This window comes from Bidens hawaiensis, unplaced genomic scaffold (genome assembly GCF_021521415.1).
Source record: "Bidens hawaiensis isolate Kalapana, Puna unplaced genomic scaffold, B.hawaiensis_p1.1 tig00020451_1, whole genome shotgun sequence".
In the NCBI taxonomy this organism is placed as follows: domain Eukaryota; kingdom Viridiplantae; phylum Streptophyta; class Magnoliopsida; order Asterales; family Asteraceae; genus Bidens; species Bidens hawaiensis.
In genome coordinates this window covers 15,270-37,047 of record NW_027493125.1, presented here as the reverse complement: position 1 = coordinate 37,047, position 21,778 = coordinate 15,270, and the positions used below count along the sequence as shown (strand labels likewise).

The 21,778-nt window shown below is 34.3% G+C and overlaps 1 protein-coding gene across 1 annotated transcript; it reads right to left on the bottom strand.

Annotated features, from left to right (window-relative positions):
• Positions 1-16,526: 16,526 nt before the first annotated feature.
• On the bottom strand, positions 16,527-20,319 carry LOC143560797 (uncharacterized). The gene is made up of 4 exons (XM_077049014.1): positions 18,879-20,319; positions 17,991-18,789; positions 16,680-17,859; positions 16,527-16,607 (listed from the first exon to the last, which is right to left on the bottom strand). The coding sequence occupies exons 1-4, from the start codon at positions 19,585-19,587 to the stop codon at positions 16,578-16,580; spliced, it is 2,718 nt and encodes a 905-aa protein (XP_076905129.1). The 5' UTR covers positions 19,588-20,319; the 3' UTR covers positions 16,527-16,577.
• Positions 20,320-21,778: the final 1,459 nt, after the last annotated feature.

Genomic DNA, 21,778 nt, shown 5'->3' with positions numbered 1-21,778 from the left:
GTAAAAATTTATATGATTTTCACCGTTTTTATTTAAAATTAATTAAGTGTGTGTAATCCAACTTGCCTCTAGCTGTACACATATGTAGACAATAAATGTATATAAAGTTATTTTATTGGTAAGTCTTAAATTCTATTTAGTTTAGTATGAAACCAAATTCGAAGGGCTCAAGTTGAAGGAACATAATTATTTTTAATACACACACATAAACATTAACCAAGGTGACCAAAAGTGGGTGGAAGTGGTCCAGAATTAAAATTGTATTATTATTTATAAGAACTATCATAGGGATTCGGGCATCGTTAATTAGCAACAAATATTGTGTCGACATGTTTGAAAATATTTTAGAGGGTGAGATGGTTGGAATACCTGAAACCATATTATGGATATTGTTTAGATTTGAAGGATAAACATGAAAATTTTAAAATGTCAATAGAGAAAGTAAACTTCATTATACATATAAGATGATTGGCTGATTGCATATCATGTTTTCCACTACATTACTATAGTTGGAAAACGAGATGGATTGCCATCAAGGAACTCACATTTTGCCATCTCCACTTTGGTGGGATGGTAAAGGCTTAGGCCTTTGGGTGAGAGGTCCAGGGTTCGATCCCTGGCAATGGCGGTTTATTGTAAATAGTATGAGGCAAGCTTAAACATTCAAAAAAAAAAAAAAAAGGAACTCACATTTTGTTTTCACCCGACGAATCGAATGTCCAGACAAAACGTGTGTCAGCAGATAAGGTCCCCCCCCCTTCTTTTATAAGGAAGGTTTTGTTCTCCTCATAACTGATGGTTGGGTAAAAGTTAGTTATTATTATATATTAATTAGTTATATTTAGGTAAATAAATGAATGAACATTAATACTTCAAGCATTCTTATGTGTTTTCAGGACATTGGAAGTTAAGGAGCTTAAACGAGCTAATTCAGAGCCATCCAGATGAAGATTAAGCAAGCCTCAAGAAGATGGAAGCATGGGGAAACATGTATTGAGGATTAAGAAGGATTCAGGAAAGGATTGGATGAGAAACCTGAAACCGAAGTGAAAACTAAACAAGATGGGTTACCAAGAAAGTGTCTTTTAGTAAAACGGGCATATCTCGGCCTAGAAAATGAGTTACGGAATCCATAATATATGAATTTCATGTTTCTCAATGAGACGAATCTGAAAATTAAGTCTATTTGCATCTTCGCGATACGCAAAGATACTAGACATGCAACTTCGCGATACGCGAAGATGCTTAAGTCGGCCAAAATATAGGTTTTTCCCTATATAAACTTATTAACCTCACCATTCGGCATAACACGACTTCCAGAGGAAAAAAGGGCTTCTTAGAGCGACTTTCCACCATTCCGAAGCTTCCGGTTCATCTTGGGTTTGCATGTCATCAAAGATAAGTCATTTAATCGATATGTCGATGTTTGGCTAAGTCCTTTGTTCGTTCTAGGCTAAGGTTTTGTGTAATTTCTCTTAAGACCAGATTTACTATGCTTAATGTTATGAACTTGATTTGAGTTATTGCTTTTATCTAGTTCAATTGATTGCTTGATTGTTTAAACAATTTATATTTGCGATTATTGATTAGTACATCACTTGTTTGGTTTTGTTCATCAGCACTTAGGGTTAGGCTCTTGTGTCATTGAACTAATAATCATCGGTCAATGTTGCTTAATTAGTTATCATAAAACATAAATTGGTAATTGTGTAGATCGAGTTCAATTGTGTCAACAATTCGGTTAGGGTATCGTTTGTCATCACAATCAAACTAATAGGTCTAGTAATTACTGCGCAATCAAGACAAGTAAATTTGAAATTAAGTTGAATGTCACATTACCCGAATCTAGAATGAATGCTTTTTATTAATATTATTTATAAACCTTTTAAAGTAATCATTTAGTTTTAATTAAATCTTTTCTCAAAATTACTTGCCATCGTCTTTCCGCCTTAGTCTTATAATTAATTTAGTAATATTAAATTAGCACTTTCCTTGAGTTCCTGTGAAGACGACCTTACTTACCCGTACTTATTATAGGTATTTAAGTCTTTAAATAATTGTTTTTGAGTAGACCGCGACAGCCTACGTCAATAGTCGATATGGGACATACATTGTCAATTCTTCACTCCCTTTAGAAATCCGAATATCTTCGTTGGCACATCAGTCCGTAGCTCTGATACCATTTGTAACAACTCAAGTATGTGTCAAGATATTGTCTGCTTTGCCCAAGATAAGTTTTCATCCAGGGACTCACGTTTTGTTTTCACCAAGATATTGCTCTCCTAGACAAAATGCATGTTGGTAGAGAAGGTTTTCACCCTAATAAGAAAGGTTTCGTTCTCCCTCTCAACCCACGTGTGACTTACTCTAACATTTATATGTAGCATAAAAAAGCACCACTGGCAGGCAACTAACTAACCAGCGAAAAAGCACCAACAACTCTACAAGACACAAAAGTAGGGATGTTCATCGAATCGAATAACGAATTTTCAAGTTAAATCGAATCGAATAATCCGAATAATTGCTTTTTTTGCCGGTATTCGTATTCGATTAAAAGTTGAACTATTCTATTCGTATTCGTATTATATTCCGAATTCGAAATTCGATTCGAATTCGTATTTAAAACTCGAATTCGAATCGAATTCGTATAAGATTGATTTTAATTCGAATAAATACCATCTTATTCAAATTTACCTATGCCAAAAATTCAAAAACCATAATCATAATTGCAAAACAAACATATAAATTTAAAATAGCCACAATACCACATGATAATAAATTCAAAACTAAAGTACAAATAGTCTAAAATTTAAAATATTCAAAAGGAGAAGTAAATAACACCCATATTAGTATGGGCTAAGAAACAATAATATGTCTTATTGGGTTTATTAATTTGTAATGGACATTTATACATTTATTATTTATGGATTTGACACAAATAAAAAAATAATTATATACACACACACACATATGTATATATAATTTGAATTCGAATTTCGAATCGAATAGAATAATAAATCATAAATTCGTATTCGATTCGTATTCGATTAATATACTCGAATACGAATCGAATTCGAATTTTTTAAAACCGAATCCGAATCTTAATAATCGAATTCGAATCGAATTTCGAATGTTTCCAATGCGAATCGAAATCTGAACACCCCTACACAAAAGTGGGCTTTTTCAACTAGTAAACTCACTTCAAGCTAGTATTGTGATTTATATTAACAAATCAATAGAGTAGTTGACTACATAATAAAAAAATCGCCTATTCTGAATTACTTTTGATCTTGAAAACCGCATCGTTTTTGAACTGCCACAGGTGATAGCTTCCAACATCTCCTTCTTAACCTTCTTAACTCTAACTAGTGCAATCTAATTAAATTGATTGCTTTAACCCAGAAAAAGAAAAATCTAACCATCTCAAAATGGTCTTCCAAGCTTTATTTGCAACGCGATAATCTCCAAGAATATGGTTCAAGTTGCACTCCACACAATGGACATAAAACCAAATGCACATCCAAACTTTTTTTGTCCGGATTAGTTTAAGTAGGGATACTGCCCTTTCAACACTAAAAATTTTACCTTCTTAAGTTTGAGCAGATTTCATAACGTAGTGCAATCCTAGGAATGAACCGATTCCATAACATGTTTTACGATTTCCATTGTCAATTTTTTCACAGAAGAAAAAAAAACATTTTTGGTGATTTTTTTTTTTTTTTTTTTGCAGTTCCAAACCATTTTGGGTCACCAAACTTCTTAAAATTTTATTTTGGGTCATTTTTCTAAAATCGTAATTTAAAATAAAATAAATTCTAGCACTTCAAAACGTGTTTTAATCTTTATATACATTTTAATTAGTTTTCTGTGCACGTCGATTATTAATGTTTTTTAAACATGAATTTGTTCAAAACGCCATCACATTTCAATTTTGACCACTTTTAGCAAATTTCTCACACAACGAATTCACAAAAAGTGGTTGTGTTTAATCCATATTTTTATTAAATAAAAATAATGTTCACGTTAAAGGCCTCTACCAATGTAGCCTAGGCCCTAGTGAATTAAGATGCACATGGCGATATATTTTTTTAATTGCCGTAATGGATAATGATGCAAATTTATGAGTTTGATTAGGGGTGTTCACGGTCCGGTTTTGACGGGGTCAAAAAACCAAAGCCAAATCGTTAGTACGGTTTTTGCTAATCAAAAACCAAAGCCAAACCGTTGAAAATAAAAACCAAACCGAATCGAACCGTTACTAACGATTTGGCTCCGACCGGTTTCACGGTTTAGGCATTAATATGATATTGTCAAAAACTTAAACTCTAATTCACAAGTTCAGATTTCAAGCTGTCCAAAAATAAAATAACTAAAATGCAGGTTTCCCATAATTAATCATATTGTCCCGAATTTAAGCCTAGAACAAGACGGGATACTTGACTTTTAGTAAAGTTTGGCTAAATTACACACTAGCATTTTTTAGAGGGCCAAGACAAGAAGCCCAATTTTTAAAACATATGATATATTATAAATAATAATATAAATCTAATATCAAAAATAAAATTTATATATAAATAAATCCTATGGTCCGGTCCGGTTTTTTACTGCCGGTTTTCAATAAAAACCGCAAGTCAAACCGTTCATTACAGTTTGAAAATTTTGAAGCCGACCGACCGAATGTAAAAAGAAAAACCGACCGTGAAGCCAAACCGATTACCGGCTTGGGCGTTTTCGCGGTTTTAAACCGATCGCTGAACACCTCTAAGTTTGATTATAAGGATGATGTTTACTATTCTAAAAATGAGTATCGGTTTTCTATTAATCTCAACTATAATTTTTTGTTTCTGCTGGTCCTAATTATATAATTATTTGATAACGATTCATCTTTTCTCATATTTGTTTCAAATGGTCCGCGACTAACAGAATGTTAACGTCGTTAATTATTGGTCACCGGAAAAACACTTTTGGTCAGAAAAATTAGATTTTTTGCTGAGAAACTCAACTTGTACACCACCATTTGAACACTACCAACCGATTCCGACGATGCTTCTAGGATTTTGACGACCTCAACAATGGGGGTTTTTACGAGAAAAAGGTTTCTAAATGTCCGCTCTATGGTTACAAAGATGTTTGGGACGAAAATGTGCGAAAAAGTGAGTTTTCCGGCCAAAAACATTTTTCCAGCGACCTGCAACTAACGGTGTTAGCATTATTTTAGTCGAGGACCGTTGGGAAAAAAATATGACAAAAGATGAGATCGTTATCAGCCAATTCGTTAGTTGGGACCGAAAACAACCAAAAGGCGATAGTTAAAACTAATAAAAATCAATACATCTTCTTAAAAAATTATGATCACAATATACATATATATTCCCATGGGGGACCTTTCAGGGGGCGGGATGGGCCTCCGACCCCCTTGTTTTTTTAGTTAAAAATTAAAAGTATAAATATAGTATATTTAGTTTGAATACTTTTATTTAAATATTTTTATGTTTAAGAACGAAATTCCTTTAAATGTTTAAATTTGGAGCCTCCTATGCAAATGTTCAAGTTTCGGCCCCCTCAAATTATGTGTTCAAGTTTCGTCATTCTATATTCCTGTAAGCTTCGATCTAGCAAATAATGTCTTATAACTCGTAAATTAAAATCCTTTCACTCTTTTTGGATCTAAAAAGTTATTAGAAAAACTCAACCTTTTGTGTTTAAAAGTAAAGGAAAACAGGTATTGCCACATATTTAGAAAACAAAAAAGGATATGATCATCACATGCAAAAGGGGGAAAGGTGTCACATGCATGTTGGTGTGCCCTACGGATTTAACCAACCTACAAATTTAAAATAATATTTTTTATATCTAAAGTTATCATCCACCTTATCATTTTAATATATTTTGTAAAATTAAATAAATACAAACCATTAATTAAGTGTTAACACTTTTTTTAATATTTAATATTTACTTAAAAGTAAATATGTCACAATGTGTTTATAACATTTAAAATTTAAAAATATCAATGTGTTGGTAAAAATAGTTTGTATGTCTAATATAAATATACTAGGATATAGCCCGTGTATACACGAATGGTTATAAAATACAACAAAAAATTTAAATTTAATAATATGCATAATAACATACATTATATATTCATAAGATATAAATAACTTATTTAATACAACATTCGAAGTTATATTTTTATAAATGATAATAATATTAGTTAACATTCTAGTTAGCTACTCTAATTAAATGATATATGAAAGAATGATTTTGTTTTAATAGTATTGATAGATATGCATAAACAACTAATCTTCGTTGCAAATGATAAAAAAAACGTAGTTGTGATTAAAGTTAAAAAATTTATTTTATTCTTTATATACAATAATTAATAAACAACAATATAAAATAACGTTTTCTGAATCAAATTCATTGGCACATGATTACTCATGACCCCACCTTAACATTCATTTTCCAATCTCCCCACCACCCATATCAAATCAACCATAAAGTGAAACAAATCTTTGTGACCACTATTTTGCATATTACTAATTTGCCCATGGAAGCCTAATCCTTACGTAGAACATCATCGATAAACTTAAATTACTACAAAAGAAGATAAGTATTCTTAATTATTGAAATAATAGTCTAGAAGTTAAGACATCTAAGTATCTTAAATGATTGCAGTTTAAAAAAAAATAAATATCATTTCATTGTATAAATTCAAGTTTCATAAAACTAGCGTAAGTGAACCTTTAGCTATATGACTATACTCGTTAGTTTGATAAAAAGATATCTGTTGAGATTTCCAAATGCATTTCATAGTATTTTAATTTACATATAACTTTATTACATAACAATATCAATAAAATATAAAAAGTAAAAAACAATGAATCAACAGATTATTTTATTATAAAAGAATACAGAAAAATAAAATGTTTACGGTCATAGTTCGAGTAAAAAGGGTATGCATGTTTATGGTAATCAGTTGCGTATCATCTAAAACATACTTACGCAAATTTTGAAGCTAACATCACCTGAACACCTGTCTCATATATTTCATATTCAAAATCTAAACATTGCTACTTATTAATGTTTTGTATTGCCATAATAATTCTTATTATCTTATATAAAAAGTAATATATCATAATTGAAAGAATAAACCAAAAGAAGTCACAGATTAGGTACGGGGGGATCAAAATGGCACATGGTACAACTTGGCTTAATTATACTTAATATTGTTTATAGGCAATTATGAGTGAATTATATGAGATAATCATGCTGAGAGAAAAAAATATACATATGAATATTACTTGTATATAGTATAAGTATTGTATTATATAAATGAAACTAGTTTTAGAACCCGTGTAACACACGGAATGATCAAAATAATAAAAAAAGAAATGAAGTTAACCAAAGATGTACATATTGTATGTGAAAATTGTATTACATTTGTACTTCTATTCATGCTATGTTTATAACAAAGTTTCATATAATGTTCATGTTTTCAACGATCTGCACCTTACTCATCATAGCCCAAGCCCGCCTTCAACCGTTGGCAAAGTCTCAGAACCAGTTGCATTCAACTTTTGTTCCATTTTCATGAACCCGTAACAAAATGGACTCAACTGCCTAGAACAATTGGTAATAATTGTTAAGTATGTGATTTTAATAATCTGGCAAAACATGATAAGTGGCAATGAAACAATTAAAAATATTACCTTTAGACAGAGTTGTGCAGACACGTCTTGATCACAAACACTCGGAGCAATTACAGGAAGTGAGGCGAAAAAAACGTTGTAAAAGGACATGTACCAATCATTGCAAGCAGGCTGGCCAGTGTGAACCCAAAAGTAATGTTTTTATAGAAGAAACATACCTACATTCAAAAAAAACAAAATTTTCCTAAATTTTTACTTATGTTACATAATAATGAAAGAGAATAAGATAATGGAAATATGTTTTTACCATTATAGCAATTGCAAAATCACTTGCCATCACAGACGATTTAATATGAAACCTGTGTTCCTTATGCACCGCTAACTCCAGCTCGAATATTAATCCCAACATCATTTGCCCCATCGCCGATTGCTAATGTTGTCTTTCTTGTTCCTTCTTTTACCATCCATCTTAGTAACCTGAATTTGTTAAAAAGTTACATAAGTTTATATTAACATGAAGTCCATTATATTGAAAATGAAGAATGTTTAAAAAAAATACTTACAAGAGCTTTTTGTTAAGAAAAAAAATAGCAAAAGCTAAAGATCTACCATCAACTATTAAAGCAAACGAAAAGCTACGTTATTTTTAGCAAAATCAAGCTGTAATCTTCCTTCTTCTAACTAATTTGTTAAAGCATTTATTAAGTGAGTATGACAATTATTAATTGATTTCTTTAATAAATTCATAGAGAAACTTTACCGTAGCAATGACATTCCGATCTCTTTGTTTTTCTAAGGCTTTAATACCAGGAGAATCTAATGTGATCACAAGCTGGTTCATTCCTTGTGCTGGTAACTGAAACACATTCCTGTAAAACTCAAAGATAAAAGTCGATTGAAAATAAAACAAATATTAAAGTAAAATAGTTTTGTGATGATACCCTAAATTTATTGCCGTCTCCATCTTATCATCAGTTAACACCCAAATCTTAATCCCATCATTTGAAAGATTTTCTATGCATTCTGGAACCTTAAACCAACATAACATGGTTGAGTAAGATTAGATTTGGTTGGTTGGGTTGACCGAAAACATCAAAAGTTGACGTTTTATGCTTACCCCTTTCTAGAGTTTGTCTTCAATTGCTGTAAAACCAAGAAGAATCAAGCCCCGTTCAATCTTCAACAGCAACATCTACCAAACTCAATCAACTGAAATTAAGAACTCACATTTATTTAATCAACAAACCAAATTTGTGTCTGCGTAGTTCAGTTGAAGGATTTTGATATGTGAGTGATAGATTAAGCTACTTACATGGATTTTGAAGGTCTGTGACTTTCTCCTAATTAATTAAACCAATTATATTAATGGACATATCCAAATCCTATGCTCAGTTAAAATAAAGCTAACTCCTATATACACAGGAACAATTATTTTGCTTAATCAAAATAGAATGTTAAAACTTATATGTGATTAACTTATATGTAAACTAACATATGAATGCTAATACAAACACCACCACTGACTTGATAGCCGGACCGAAGCGATACATATATCGTTCACTTAGGTGTTAGTGAACTGTTCGCTTGTTCAGTTTGTTCAGTTACAACCCTAAATCTAATATAAATATCATTAAGTCAAAACAAAATTAAACTTGAAATACATACCTTTCATTAATTTTGCTCCTTGTACGCTTCTCTGCAACCGAATGCTTCGACCTAGTAGCATCAAGTTTATCACTATTCTTCGCATCTGCAAAATCCCCAATTTGATAAAAAAAAACACAAATCACGTCTCATAACACAAGTTACCCAACCAGTTACCCGTCTCAAATATCAATATGTACAAGCCCAAATCGTGTAATAGTACTAAAAACCAATCATTAGAAACTTGATACAAAATTTATAATACCCTAGGCGATTAAAAGATACAATATTTAAGAAACCAGAAATACAGTTACTTGTTTTAATATAAAAAAATACAATATTTTTAAAATCAATTCAAAGATAAGAATCGAGAATACCTGTTAATTCGAAATACTGATGCAGATTGAATAAAGAGAGGGCTGTCTAAATATTATGGTTTCTAACAGGTAATCTCAAGGTCGTATTGTAACAAATCGATGAAGATATGTGTAGTATGAAAGCCAATAGCATATCGATGTTGTCAGAAACCCTAGGCGAGCGAGCGAGCGGCTGAGAGGGAATAATATCAGATTCATTGTATGTGGGTATCAAATCCGTTTAACATAACCCAACCCGTGTGAAAATGAGCGGGAATTTGCCTTTGAGACGCATTCTTCAGCCGTCACGTGTCATTGACATTTTCTTTTATTAGTATATTATTAGTATTGTGACATTCGTCAATTTCGGGTCTTTTTTGTATTCGTTTTTGTATTTGTTTATTATGTAAATCGACCCGATTTGTAAACCGAAGCTTATGTTATAATCAAAATGATGGATTTATGTTACAATATTGTTTCACACTTGTTAGGTCTTGAAAACATCCTATTTTTATTTGTATGTATTTATTTATTATTTATTTATTTTTTTGCTGTTTTGTGTTTTTGTATCCATTTTGCATGAAAACTCTTGTGTCTCACACCCATATTTGACCACCAACATTACCCTATATATACACCACATTTCCTCTTCATTTTCCCTTGCTACAACTCCAAAAAAAAAAAAAACTCTCTCAAACATCAAAGATTCAAGGTTATCTTCTTAAGTGTTCTTGAAGGATTTTGGTCTTTCATCTTAATTAGTTTTTGTAGCCTTATTAATACTTGTTTATGGTTGTGCAACATATATATAATATACACCCCTTGTTTACCTTTGGTAGTTACTTCTCCGATTCCGGTCGGTGAGGTTTCGGACCCCATAAGGCAAGGCTTCATGGAGGACTTCGTGTCCTTGATATATATACATCTATATAACTTGTTCATACATATTTATCTTGCTTATTTTAGTTTGTTGGTCATGTTTACAAGTTCCATGGTTATGGGTTTTTAAGAGTCTATGCTTCGGTTTAACCGTAAATAGTTCTAAACCGTAAACCGAACTTTGTTACTGGTTTTGTTTATTTAAACATACTTAGTGTTGGATCTAAGTTTCTAAAATCATTTTTACAAATTCTATGGTTATGGGTTTGTAGAATCTTACCTCGGTCTTAACCCGAAACACGATCCGAATCGAAAACCGAACTTTTGTTTAAAGACTTTATTGTTAAATTTTGGTATTTTTTATTTGTACATTATTATACAAGTTATTTAGTGTTTGGACATGTGGAAACCATCTATGAACTTGTTGTGAGATGGAAACCGAACCAAACCGATTCTTGCTCGCTTAAGACACACAAGTGTGTTTTTTTTAGCCATCAAGACTTGTATATTTCTTTAAAAATAGTTACAAATTGATTTTTAAATATTTTCTTAAGTACTTGAAAATGTTGGATCCAACTTGATCTCATAACAAAGTTTGGACCGACAAAACCGAACACTCGCTTAACGTGCGTTGTTAGTTCTAAAACAATAGAACTACATACTTGGTTAAGTCTTATTAAATTTTATTTAGTTATCTCATAACATTCAATATTTTGGAAAGTTGACTTTGGGTGTGACCAATTATCAAGACCCAAACCGACAACCCGAACACTCGATAAAAAAAACCTGTTTTAGTATCTTTATTCCAAAGGGATTTGCATTCTTGCATTTTACCCACCTTATTACTTAACATAGGTTGAGTAAATATTAAGGTTAGATACTTTAACCCGGTTTCGAGCAAACTTACATTTTTAAAGGGTTATTATTGTAAATTCTTAAATAGTCACATTTTAAACCTTGAACTTTAATTATTTACATTTCTTAACATTTATTTTGTTTAAAGACCTTCAAGACAACCCTTCTAAATTCAAGACTTCTTTTCTTTTTAGGCATTGTGCGTTAAACTCGTCGTTCCGACAAATCTCCAAATTATCATCTTTCAAGTTTACTACTTGAAGGTGAGTACTTCATACCCATTTTCCATCTTTTGTTTTGGGGGTGACATTTCATACTTATTCAACAAAATGCTTTATATTTGAATCTTAAACCACAAACGTAGTTGTATACTTTACCTAAATAATTGCTCGATTTGGTGTTCTATGCTTATATGCCTATGTGTTTATCGCTTTTGGTTGGTGGAACTATAAAATCCTAGACTATTTGGCATCCCCTTATAGCAAGGTGTCGTTAACGTAATGCAATTAACGATAACTATAAAATCCTAGACTATTTAGCATCCCCTTATAGCTAGGTGTCGCTAATGTGTTTAGCGATATCTATTTATCCAAATTACCACTTTTATTTAGCGTTTCGTATGCAAGTTTTGTGGCTATCTTTATTATATACTAATATGATTAAACTTATAAATTGATCACCAACCTTTGTGTTGACAAACTTTATTTTATGAAATGTTGCAGGTTTGCATCTTGGTTGATTTATGATTGTGAAGAAAACGACATCAAAGACCTTAGGATATTAGTAAAAATGAACAATATCAATTTGCCATATTTTGTGATATCTTGTTTATGGTTATTTTATGGATAATTGTTATGTGACATTTTTAATGTTGTGAAATGAAATGAGTTTATTAAATACTGTCACTTTAATTAGTGTCATGTGCTTATGGACAATCGTTACACCTCGGCATGTTCCGCCGCCTTTGGTCGGGGTGTGACAAGTATAGATAGATAGATATATGTAATAGATATATAAATATGTAAATGTATTACTTGTACCGAACTTTATGACAAACTAAGAATCTTATTTCTAGATAATTTTATTTTTTGATTTCTTTTCAAAAATCACCTCAACAAAATTTTCATAAGATGATAATTACTTATTACTTGTTACGTTATTATTTTCATGACAGATTGGCATGCTATATTTATATAAAAATCATATAAACGAAGGCACATGTTGTCTAAAGAAACCGGTGTTTAGTATGAGAGAAGAAAAGAGACGGTTATAAAGCTCTTTTATTTTTTTTGAATACAAACGAAACTAACATTCCAAATAAATAAATAAATAAATAATTGCAAGGATCTCGATATAATAGAGAAAACACCAAGAACAAACAAAAGACCAAGCAAACACCTCTATACCTGAGTCTCATTTAATAAGGGAAAGGAAAAGAAATGAAGGAATGGAAAGAAAATGTTATGTTCCTGAGTTTCATTAAAGAAAGAAAAGAATGATAAGTGTGTTTCCGAGTTTCATTAAAGGAAAGAAAAGAAAAATGGAGAGTTTTATAGTGTTATTTCTTTCTTTCCATTTTGGAAGGAATTGAATAGATAGAAAGGAAAGGAAAATGAATGAAAGAAAAGGAAAATGAAAAGAAAGGAAATGAATGGAAATGTTTTCATTTCCTTTCCTTTCCTTCGTTAAGTGAGCTCGGGAACACAAAAGAGACCACACTAAAAATAACAACCATCATAAAATAAAAAAAAGGACCCCTATAACTCCCCAAAATAGATCACTGTGGATCGGTTGGAGGAAAAGAGAACTTTGGACGAGATGACACAATGCCTTGAGCTGACCCGTCCGTCATCTTCGTGGTGTTTGGACCTTTTTTATGTTGACGTTGAGACCAAACATTGTAATTGCACCCATAATTTTTGGGTTAATAAACTCCAACCGAACATTGTAAACAACAACAACAGCAAGAACAAGAATACGACGGAGACGACAATAACAACGGTGACAATAAAAACGGCCACGACTAACAACGACACGACGAACAATAATATCAATAAAAGAATATAATAGAAATTAGATGGATGTTGCCTGAAAGAATGGTATCAGATTATGAATTTTATATTTACGTGTGATGCATTTTACCATTATGTCATTATAAGTCCTCTCTCTTTATACACTTCATTATATATTTATATATATGAAACGTTACTTACGTAGAATTTAATATCAATACTTCAATAGCTGCCATCACCACTTTGGTGGGATGGTAAAGGCTTTGGCCTTTGGGTGAGAGGTCCAGGGTTCGATTCCTGGCATTGGCGGTATAATGTAAATAGTAGGAGGAAAGCTTGAACATTCAAAAAAAAAAAAAAAAAAAAAAAACTTCAATAGCTATAAGCCTATAAGTCTTGGTCTATAACAAACTAATGGATGGGCTTTCTTATGGGCTTAGTCAAATGGAACAAATTAAAGGCCTAGAGCTCGTGGTTATTCTTCTTACCTCTTGGAAGAAGTTTTAAGTCATATACGCTAAACTAGAGGTGCACAAAAAACACGAACCCGGAACTGAACCCGAAAAAAAATACCTGGAACCGGTTTTTTAATGCCCGGCCTTTTGATACCCGAACCCGTACCCGACCCTAAAAAACCCGGAACCGGTTTTTTTAATACCCGGGTTTTTGATACCTGAACCCGTACCCGACCCTACACGTAAGGTACGAATAGGGTATGCATTTCAGTACCAAAACCCGTACCTGGAACCGGACCCGATTTATACCTGGTAATACCCGAAAACCAAAACCGGTTCCATACCCGGAACCGGGTTTCTCCAATACCCGTAACCGAGTTTTTCAAATACCCGATTTATATCGGAATTACCCAAAAAACCTGAAAAATACCCGAAAATACCCCTAATAAGTGCAACATCTTAAAAAATCCAATCTATACCCGAAAAATACCCAAGAAAAAGCCCGAGAAAACCCGAAAAAAAACCTGAAAATAGGGTTTATTCAATATCCGGAAATAGAGGTGCACAAAAAACCCGAACCCGGAACTGGACCCGAAAAAAAACCCGGAACCGGTTTTTTTTAAACCCGGGTTTTTTATACCCGAACCCGTACCTGATATAAACCTGATAATACCCGAAACCCGGTTCTAGTTATACCCGAAACCCGGTTCTAGTTATACCCGAAACCTGGGTTTTTTGCATACCCGAACCGGGTTTTTTGCAAACCCGAACCGGATTTTTTTGCATACCTAATATTAGTGTTTGTGCACATGTGTCTGTGTGACACTTGACAATGGTTGTGTGGCTACCCACAGATCTATAGCCGTTCTTCAACGGATCTTTTTTTATGCACATATTTGATATAAAATATTTTGTTTAGAGCAACGTCTTTTGATATATCAAACAACAATTTAAAACACATAAAATATATGTTTTTTTATATCATTGTTTAGTTATTTACATATGTTTGAATTATGTTTGAATGAACTTTGAAGTTTGTATGCAAAAAAATGGAGTTTTAATAAAAAAAAACGTTGCTCAAATGGAGTTTTAATAAAAAAAAAAACTAAGTAAGCCCGTTAACAGAAGAATGCTGCAGAAAATTAGTTTTTTTAATACCCAGAAATAGGGTATTCAAATACTCGGAAAATGGGTTTTTTCAATACCCGAAAATAGGGTATTCAAATACCCAGGTATTGAAAACCTGATTCAATACCCGACCCGGACCCGGTACATAGGGTATGGTTTTTCATGCCAATACCCGGACCCGAACCCGACCCGGTTATTACTAATACCCGATTTTCCAATACCCGATCATACCCGTACCTGATTCCATACCCGAACCCGGTTTTTTTAATACCCAATTTGTGCACCTCTACTCGGAAATAGGGTATTCAAATACCCGGTTTTAGAATACCCGGTTCTGTAACCGACCCAAACCTGATGCATAGGGTATGGTTTTTAGAGACAATACCCGGACCCGACCCAGGTATTGCCAATACCCGATTTTTCAATACTCGGTCATACCCAAACCCAAGTATTTGAAAAACCCGATTTGTGCACCACTACGCTAAACTATACACGTTATATGTAGAAAATAACTAATAAGGGCAACTCAAGATATCGTTATTAAAACTTCCATTTGATGACATACATATATATATATATTTTAACTTCATATGCGTAAGATTTTAGCAAGAACTATTATTAAATGGTTTATCGGTTTCACCCATATTGCATTTTAGTTATGCTGGTAGTCTCTACTATTCATAAGCGGGTAAACACTAACGGTATCTAAGGTAGATGGCCGTCAAGTTTTCGGGTTATAGTTTCACTTGAACCTCTTTCATGCGTGCCCCGACGCCCTCCTTTTCCCAACCCTATTTTCATTGTAAGGTGGTGACTTGTGAGGACATTGTTATATGATAATCAGGGTCGTAGTCCTCTTTTCATTTTAAGGTTGTGAGGACAAAGTAATGTGGTAAATACTCATTTGTATGGCTTATCACGACCAACTTACTAAGATGATATGGTGACCAATACAAAGATTAGTGAAACAAGCATGTGACAGATTATCATTTATAATAGTCAATTTAGAGGTATAAACGAGCCAAGCCATGCCACTCATAAGCTACTCAATATTGCACGCCTAAACAAGCTGCATATACCGAGCCCGTATAGACTTGCAAACCTAAACAAGCTTGTTATTGATATAAACATAGGTATTCTTATTTATTATATGAATAAGTAATATATACATAATATATAATTATGACAAGCATAACTATTTAATATATATTATTATATTATATATAACTATAATAATAAATAAATGAAAAATAAATATATACTATATAAATAAAATAATCAAACAACTAACGAAAAATAAACAGCCCAAGCTCAAGTTTGGAAACTTTCTGACAAGCTAAGCTCGAGCTCCAACTTGTTAGGTTAAACGAGCCAAACCCAAGGCGATCGAACTTTCACAGCCACTGCAAGGATATATACAAGATGTTTCTATTGCCATGTATAAAGCATATGTATGCATGTATAACAAAGCATAACGGCATCCATAAAACAACATGACAAGCAAATACATTACTTGTTTATGGGAATTCATACTAGTACGTTGAAGACATCATTATCATCCATCAGATTACTCATTTTGATTCGACTCCCAACAGGATTCTATACCTTCACATATTTGTCAACATATCCCTGCAAAATAACATAGGGAGTCAGTTACATTATCTTTCTATAAAAGAAGAAAATGATATAAGCCCGGATTACCATTACAAGCTTAGTGAGCTTTCTTTGAGAAGAATCGATGTAATGATTTATCTTGGTTTGTGACTTAGGTATATGGTGTTTCTTCATAGCTCCCGACACTTTATCAACCGTCTTCTTAACAATAGTCTTAAAAGCCTCTTTACTCATATTACCCTGCCTCCATGACGGCTTTAACACCTCCTTCACAAACTCAGCAAGTGCGATTTTAAAAAGTTTCATTGATCGCGAATCCTCGCTCTTTTTATTCTTCACTTGATCGATCTCAACCTCCCCAGTGGCCATATCAGGTAAATCAGTTGGTGAGCTAGGGCTAGGACTGTCATTTTCCACAGCACCCACCTCAGCATCTGCTGTTTCACCAAACTCTTCTTTTTCTTCACTTGCAGCAGCAATAGCATCAGTTTTCTTGACCGAGTTTGAAGATGGATCGATGCTATCGAACAGTGGATCATATTGATCACCACCGGATGCAAGCGGATTAGGTGTGAAATTACGTGTTTGCCCCTCGTCAGGCGTGTGATTCGGATTGGCTGAAGAGCCATAATCTTGATTGAAAACACCAGAGCTGAACTTGGTACTCAATGGCTGATCAAAGGTTGATGCATATGGATTGTAGTGGCTCAAGATTCTAGAATTTGAAGAAACTAAATTTGGCGATGAAGTCATGGGACCCACAGATTGTTGGAGGATTGGGTAGTTAATAGGCCCATAAGGTGTGACAAAGGGTTGAAAAGGATAGTTAGTTTGATAAGGTGGCGGGTTCAACTGATACTGTGGCACGGGCCCACCAACTTGTGGATGTGGCAGCGCGGATGGCAAAGAGTTCCACAAGGTGGTGGGTGGAGGAGCCGTTTCAGTTGCAGGGTGTTCGGTTTCATGGACACTTGCCACCTCAGCAGAATGACCTGGAGGTTCAATACTTCTAGAAACATGGTAATCGACCTCATCTTTCTCGGGTGCTAATTTATCTGTGCTTTTTAACCTATCTGGTACCTCGTGGTGGTACGGTTTGTTTTTATGCCACCTGGACTCCTCACTCTTTTCAAGTTCATGAGAGTACCGACACGTGGCTCCACGAAAGCACCTGCCCCGACGAAAATCATGACAAATTTCTTGTGATTGACTTGTATTCCTTCGACTATAAGGAGACCTACTCCTGTCTCTTTTCCTGGGAGACCAGCTGCCAAACACACATTTTGAGAAATCTTAAAAGCTTTTAGAACACACATCAATTAGTTTTAGCATAATAACATCATAGTAATAAGGTGACTACTTGCGAATTAAGAAAACAACAATAAATTAATATGGCACCTGCGCGATGGGCTACGTTTATCTCTCCTCCGTGGACTCCTTCTCCGCTTTCCATAAGGAGACCGACTTCTACGCCTATCATAAGGAGATCGACTTCTACTCCTACTTCTACCTCTTTTAACACGCCTCCTGATAGAATAATCATCAGAATCACTATCACTACCACCTCTTTTCACCACTCTCCCAAACTCATCGGTTTTTAATTTAGCATTACTATCTTCCTTCTGGGCCCCACCATTTTTTGAACCAGAAGTACCATTACCTTCCAAACAATTATTTTGTTTTATGGAAGCACCGCCATCAGTTCTGTTCTCCAACTTCTTCTCTATGGAAGGTTCTGAAACTTTAGATGCTATGCTCAAAGAACCTTCCACTACAGGCATAGATAATGTAGTGTGTTCTTTGACTTGTGGGGAGACTGCTACAGGACTAACATTTTCAAAATGCGGGTCGTTATCATTTTCAGAGTTATCATCAGAAGCATAGCCTTGTATAAGTCTGAACAGACTTTGCTCTGACTGGTTCGTCTCTTGATATAAATTTATGTTGTCTTGTTCTGCTTTGCAATCCAAAGATGATTCAGAAACCGCAAGGCCAACCATCAACTTTGACTTTTCAATCTGTGTATCATTGAGAGAGAGATTGAGCCCTATAGTGTTGTTGTTAGTACCTTGTTCAATCGCTCGTGTGGATTCATTTTTTGCTTTTATATCAACTTCATTGGATATAAAGGCAGCTTCATGTTTTACGTTCCCAAATGTATTACCAGTAGCTGGCTCTTCGGGATGTGTAATATCATCTAAGAGAAAAAAACAAAGCCAAATAAAGTGAACCTTTTGCAATATATAAAAATTATAGCATGTACATCATAACTTGAAATAAGTTAACCTTCCATATCCATGTCAGAACCACCAGGGGAATGAGAGATGTCTTCTTGCAATGTGGCAGCCACTGACGGTTTTGAAGATAAATCCCTATTATGCCCTTCTTCAAGCATACATTTTCTTTTCATCCATTTAAAAAACTCATTTGAAATTGCAGCTTCACTTCCCGGTGCTCCACCAAACAAAAACTCAAAATCCGGATTACCAACCTCTTTCTGGCGTGTTATTTCTTCAAACTTTTTGCCATTTTTAGCAATATACTGACATAATACCTCGATTTGTTTGACAATTTTCTCATCTCTAGGTGGAGGTGGAGGTGGAGGGACATCAGAAACAATAACATGACTGTTGCCATTAATGGGCGGAGGAAGAGGTGGTGGTCCGGGAGGCGGAGCGGATGGCTGTGGCGGTAGCACAAATGATCCAGGTGGTGGAGCAGGTGTGAAGTAGGCTGAAGACGGTGGAGGAAGCCGCGGTGGCGGTTGGACTCTATAAAACTGCTGTCCTGGTGGTGGAATTCTTGGAATTTGATGTTGACCATGAGGAGGAACCAGAGCCGGTGGCGGCATGCGTTGACTCTGACCCCAGCTCATGTAAGTTTGACCCGAGGTCAACGTTCCACCTGAAGAAACAGGAGCAGGAGCGGGCGTGGCATATTGTGGACGGGGTGGTACCAGCCCCCTGTATTGCTGATAGTTCCCTTGATTATTCATAGCACCGGCGCCTTAAACTACACTAAAACTCAGACTCGCACAACAGATTCACCAGCAAAGCCTCCATTACTGCCATGTCAACATAAATTAAAATGTTTGTAGTTAAATGTAGGAAAACGCTTCATTCTATAAAAAAATAAACACCTAGAGAAACAGAAACCTATGGCAACATCTGCAAACCCTAACTTACATTGCACTCTGTTATATATATATTCAAACCTAACAGATATGATTCATGAACCGTGAACAACACCTCGGGCAACATCTGCATACTCGATTTTTATCACAACGAATTGCTTTTAAACAAGATCTAGATACCTAATTTACAAAACAAAGCACCAGCTAAAACTGTACTAAAACTCCTAACCACAAATTCACCAGCAAAGCCTCCATTACTGCCATGCCACCATAAATTAAAATGTTTATAGTTAAGTGTATGAAAATGCTTCATTCCATAAAAAAATCAACACCTAGAGAAACAGAAACCCATGGCAACATCTACAAACCCTAACTTATATTCTGCTATGCTATCTATATGCAAACCGTAACAGAGACGATTCATGAACCGTAATTACCACTTAGGGCTACATCTGCATACTCGATTTCCGTCACAGCAAACCGTTTATAAAAAAGATCCGGACACCTATTTTCAAATCATAGCACAGGCTAAAACTGTACTAAAACTCAAACTCGCAACAACAAATTCACCAGCAAAACCTCCATTGCTGCCACGTCACCACAAATCAATATGTTTATAGTTAAATGTATGCAACAGAGATGCAAACTAATGAGATAGACTATGCAGAAACTTTAACAGCAGATATGTAAACCCTAACTCACAGTGTGCTCTGTTATGCATAGGCAAACCCCAGGGCAACATCTGCGTACTCGATTTCCGTCACAGCGAATTGATTTAAACAAGATCTGGATAACTAATTTGCAAAACGTAACCTAAATTGATGAAGCAGATTTGATGATTGGATTACCTGTGAAATGAAATCACGAATCCAGCGTGTTGATGCAGGTATTTGCAAGGCGATTATTATTATTATGATGATTTAGAGAGAGCTGCCTAGGGTATGGGTATTATTATCTGGATCCTAATTTAATTTGGTTTGTGAATTGAATATCATTAGATTAGACGTAACATGCCTTCGTTGAAATTCTAGACACGTGATTGTTTTCTTTTTTCGTTTTAAACGACCTACAAATCTTGATCGATAAAAAGCTCAAAATGAGCGAGCCGGAGCCACAACTAAAGTTCGTTTAGTTAGCGAGTCCAAGCTCGAGCCTTGTATGCAAAGCTCGTTTAGTCTTTTCGAGCCTTTTGGATTTTTAATTTTTACATAGTTTAGACTTCTATGTATTAACTTAACAATTCTCATTCGAGCTCGAGCTCGAGCCGAGCCTTGACTCATTTAAGGTTTTTTTATCGACATATATAAAAATGTATATAAATTAATTCATAAATAATAAACGAGTCGAGCCAAACCAAGCTCGAGCTCTCATGAATCCAAACGAGCTGAGCTCTAGCCTACTCAAGCTCGGGCTCGGCTCCTTTATACCCCTAGTTGGATGGTTCCACACTCCAAAAGACACATAAAAATAAAAATAAGCATTAGCTACACCATTCAAACTAAACAACCTCCAAGTTCTCTAAGTTATTGCCTCCATCTTCGATCTGTTCTGCATTCATAAAATCTCAAAGCCGTTACCCACCAACACGCGTCATTTTTCTATTGACAACAATGTCGTTCCCTACCCTCCGAGGACACAAAATTGTCGTAAGACAATAGCATGAAACACTTTTGTCTTTCGCTTTGGAAACCTAGAAAAATTATGAATCTCCAATAAATCACGAGTACTAAAAGCAAAAAAGGATGTGGCGCAACACCATTGGAAGATTAATTGCCAAGCTACTTAAGCGAAACTACTCGACACAAAAATATGCTCCACCAACCTCCCTCTCATGAGTACTCGAGACGTGATTGTTATACACTGATTATTTTTAATTGTTTATGACAATTAAAGATATATAATGTTAAGTTTAAATATGCATATTCTAAGTATGTACGTTTCGATAGATAAATTTTGTAGTATGTATATTTATTTATGTGTAAATTTAATATACCCAAGTTGACATTATAACTGAAGAGGTAGGTCCCAGCAGAGCCCAGTTGGACCCGCAAGA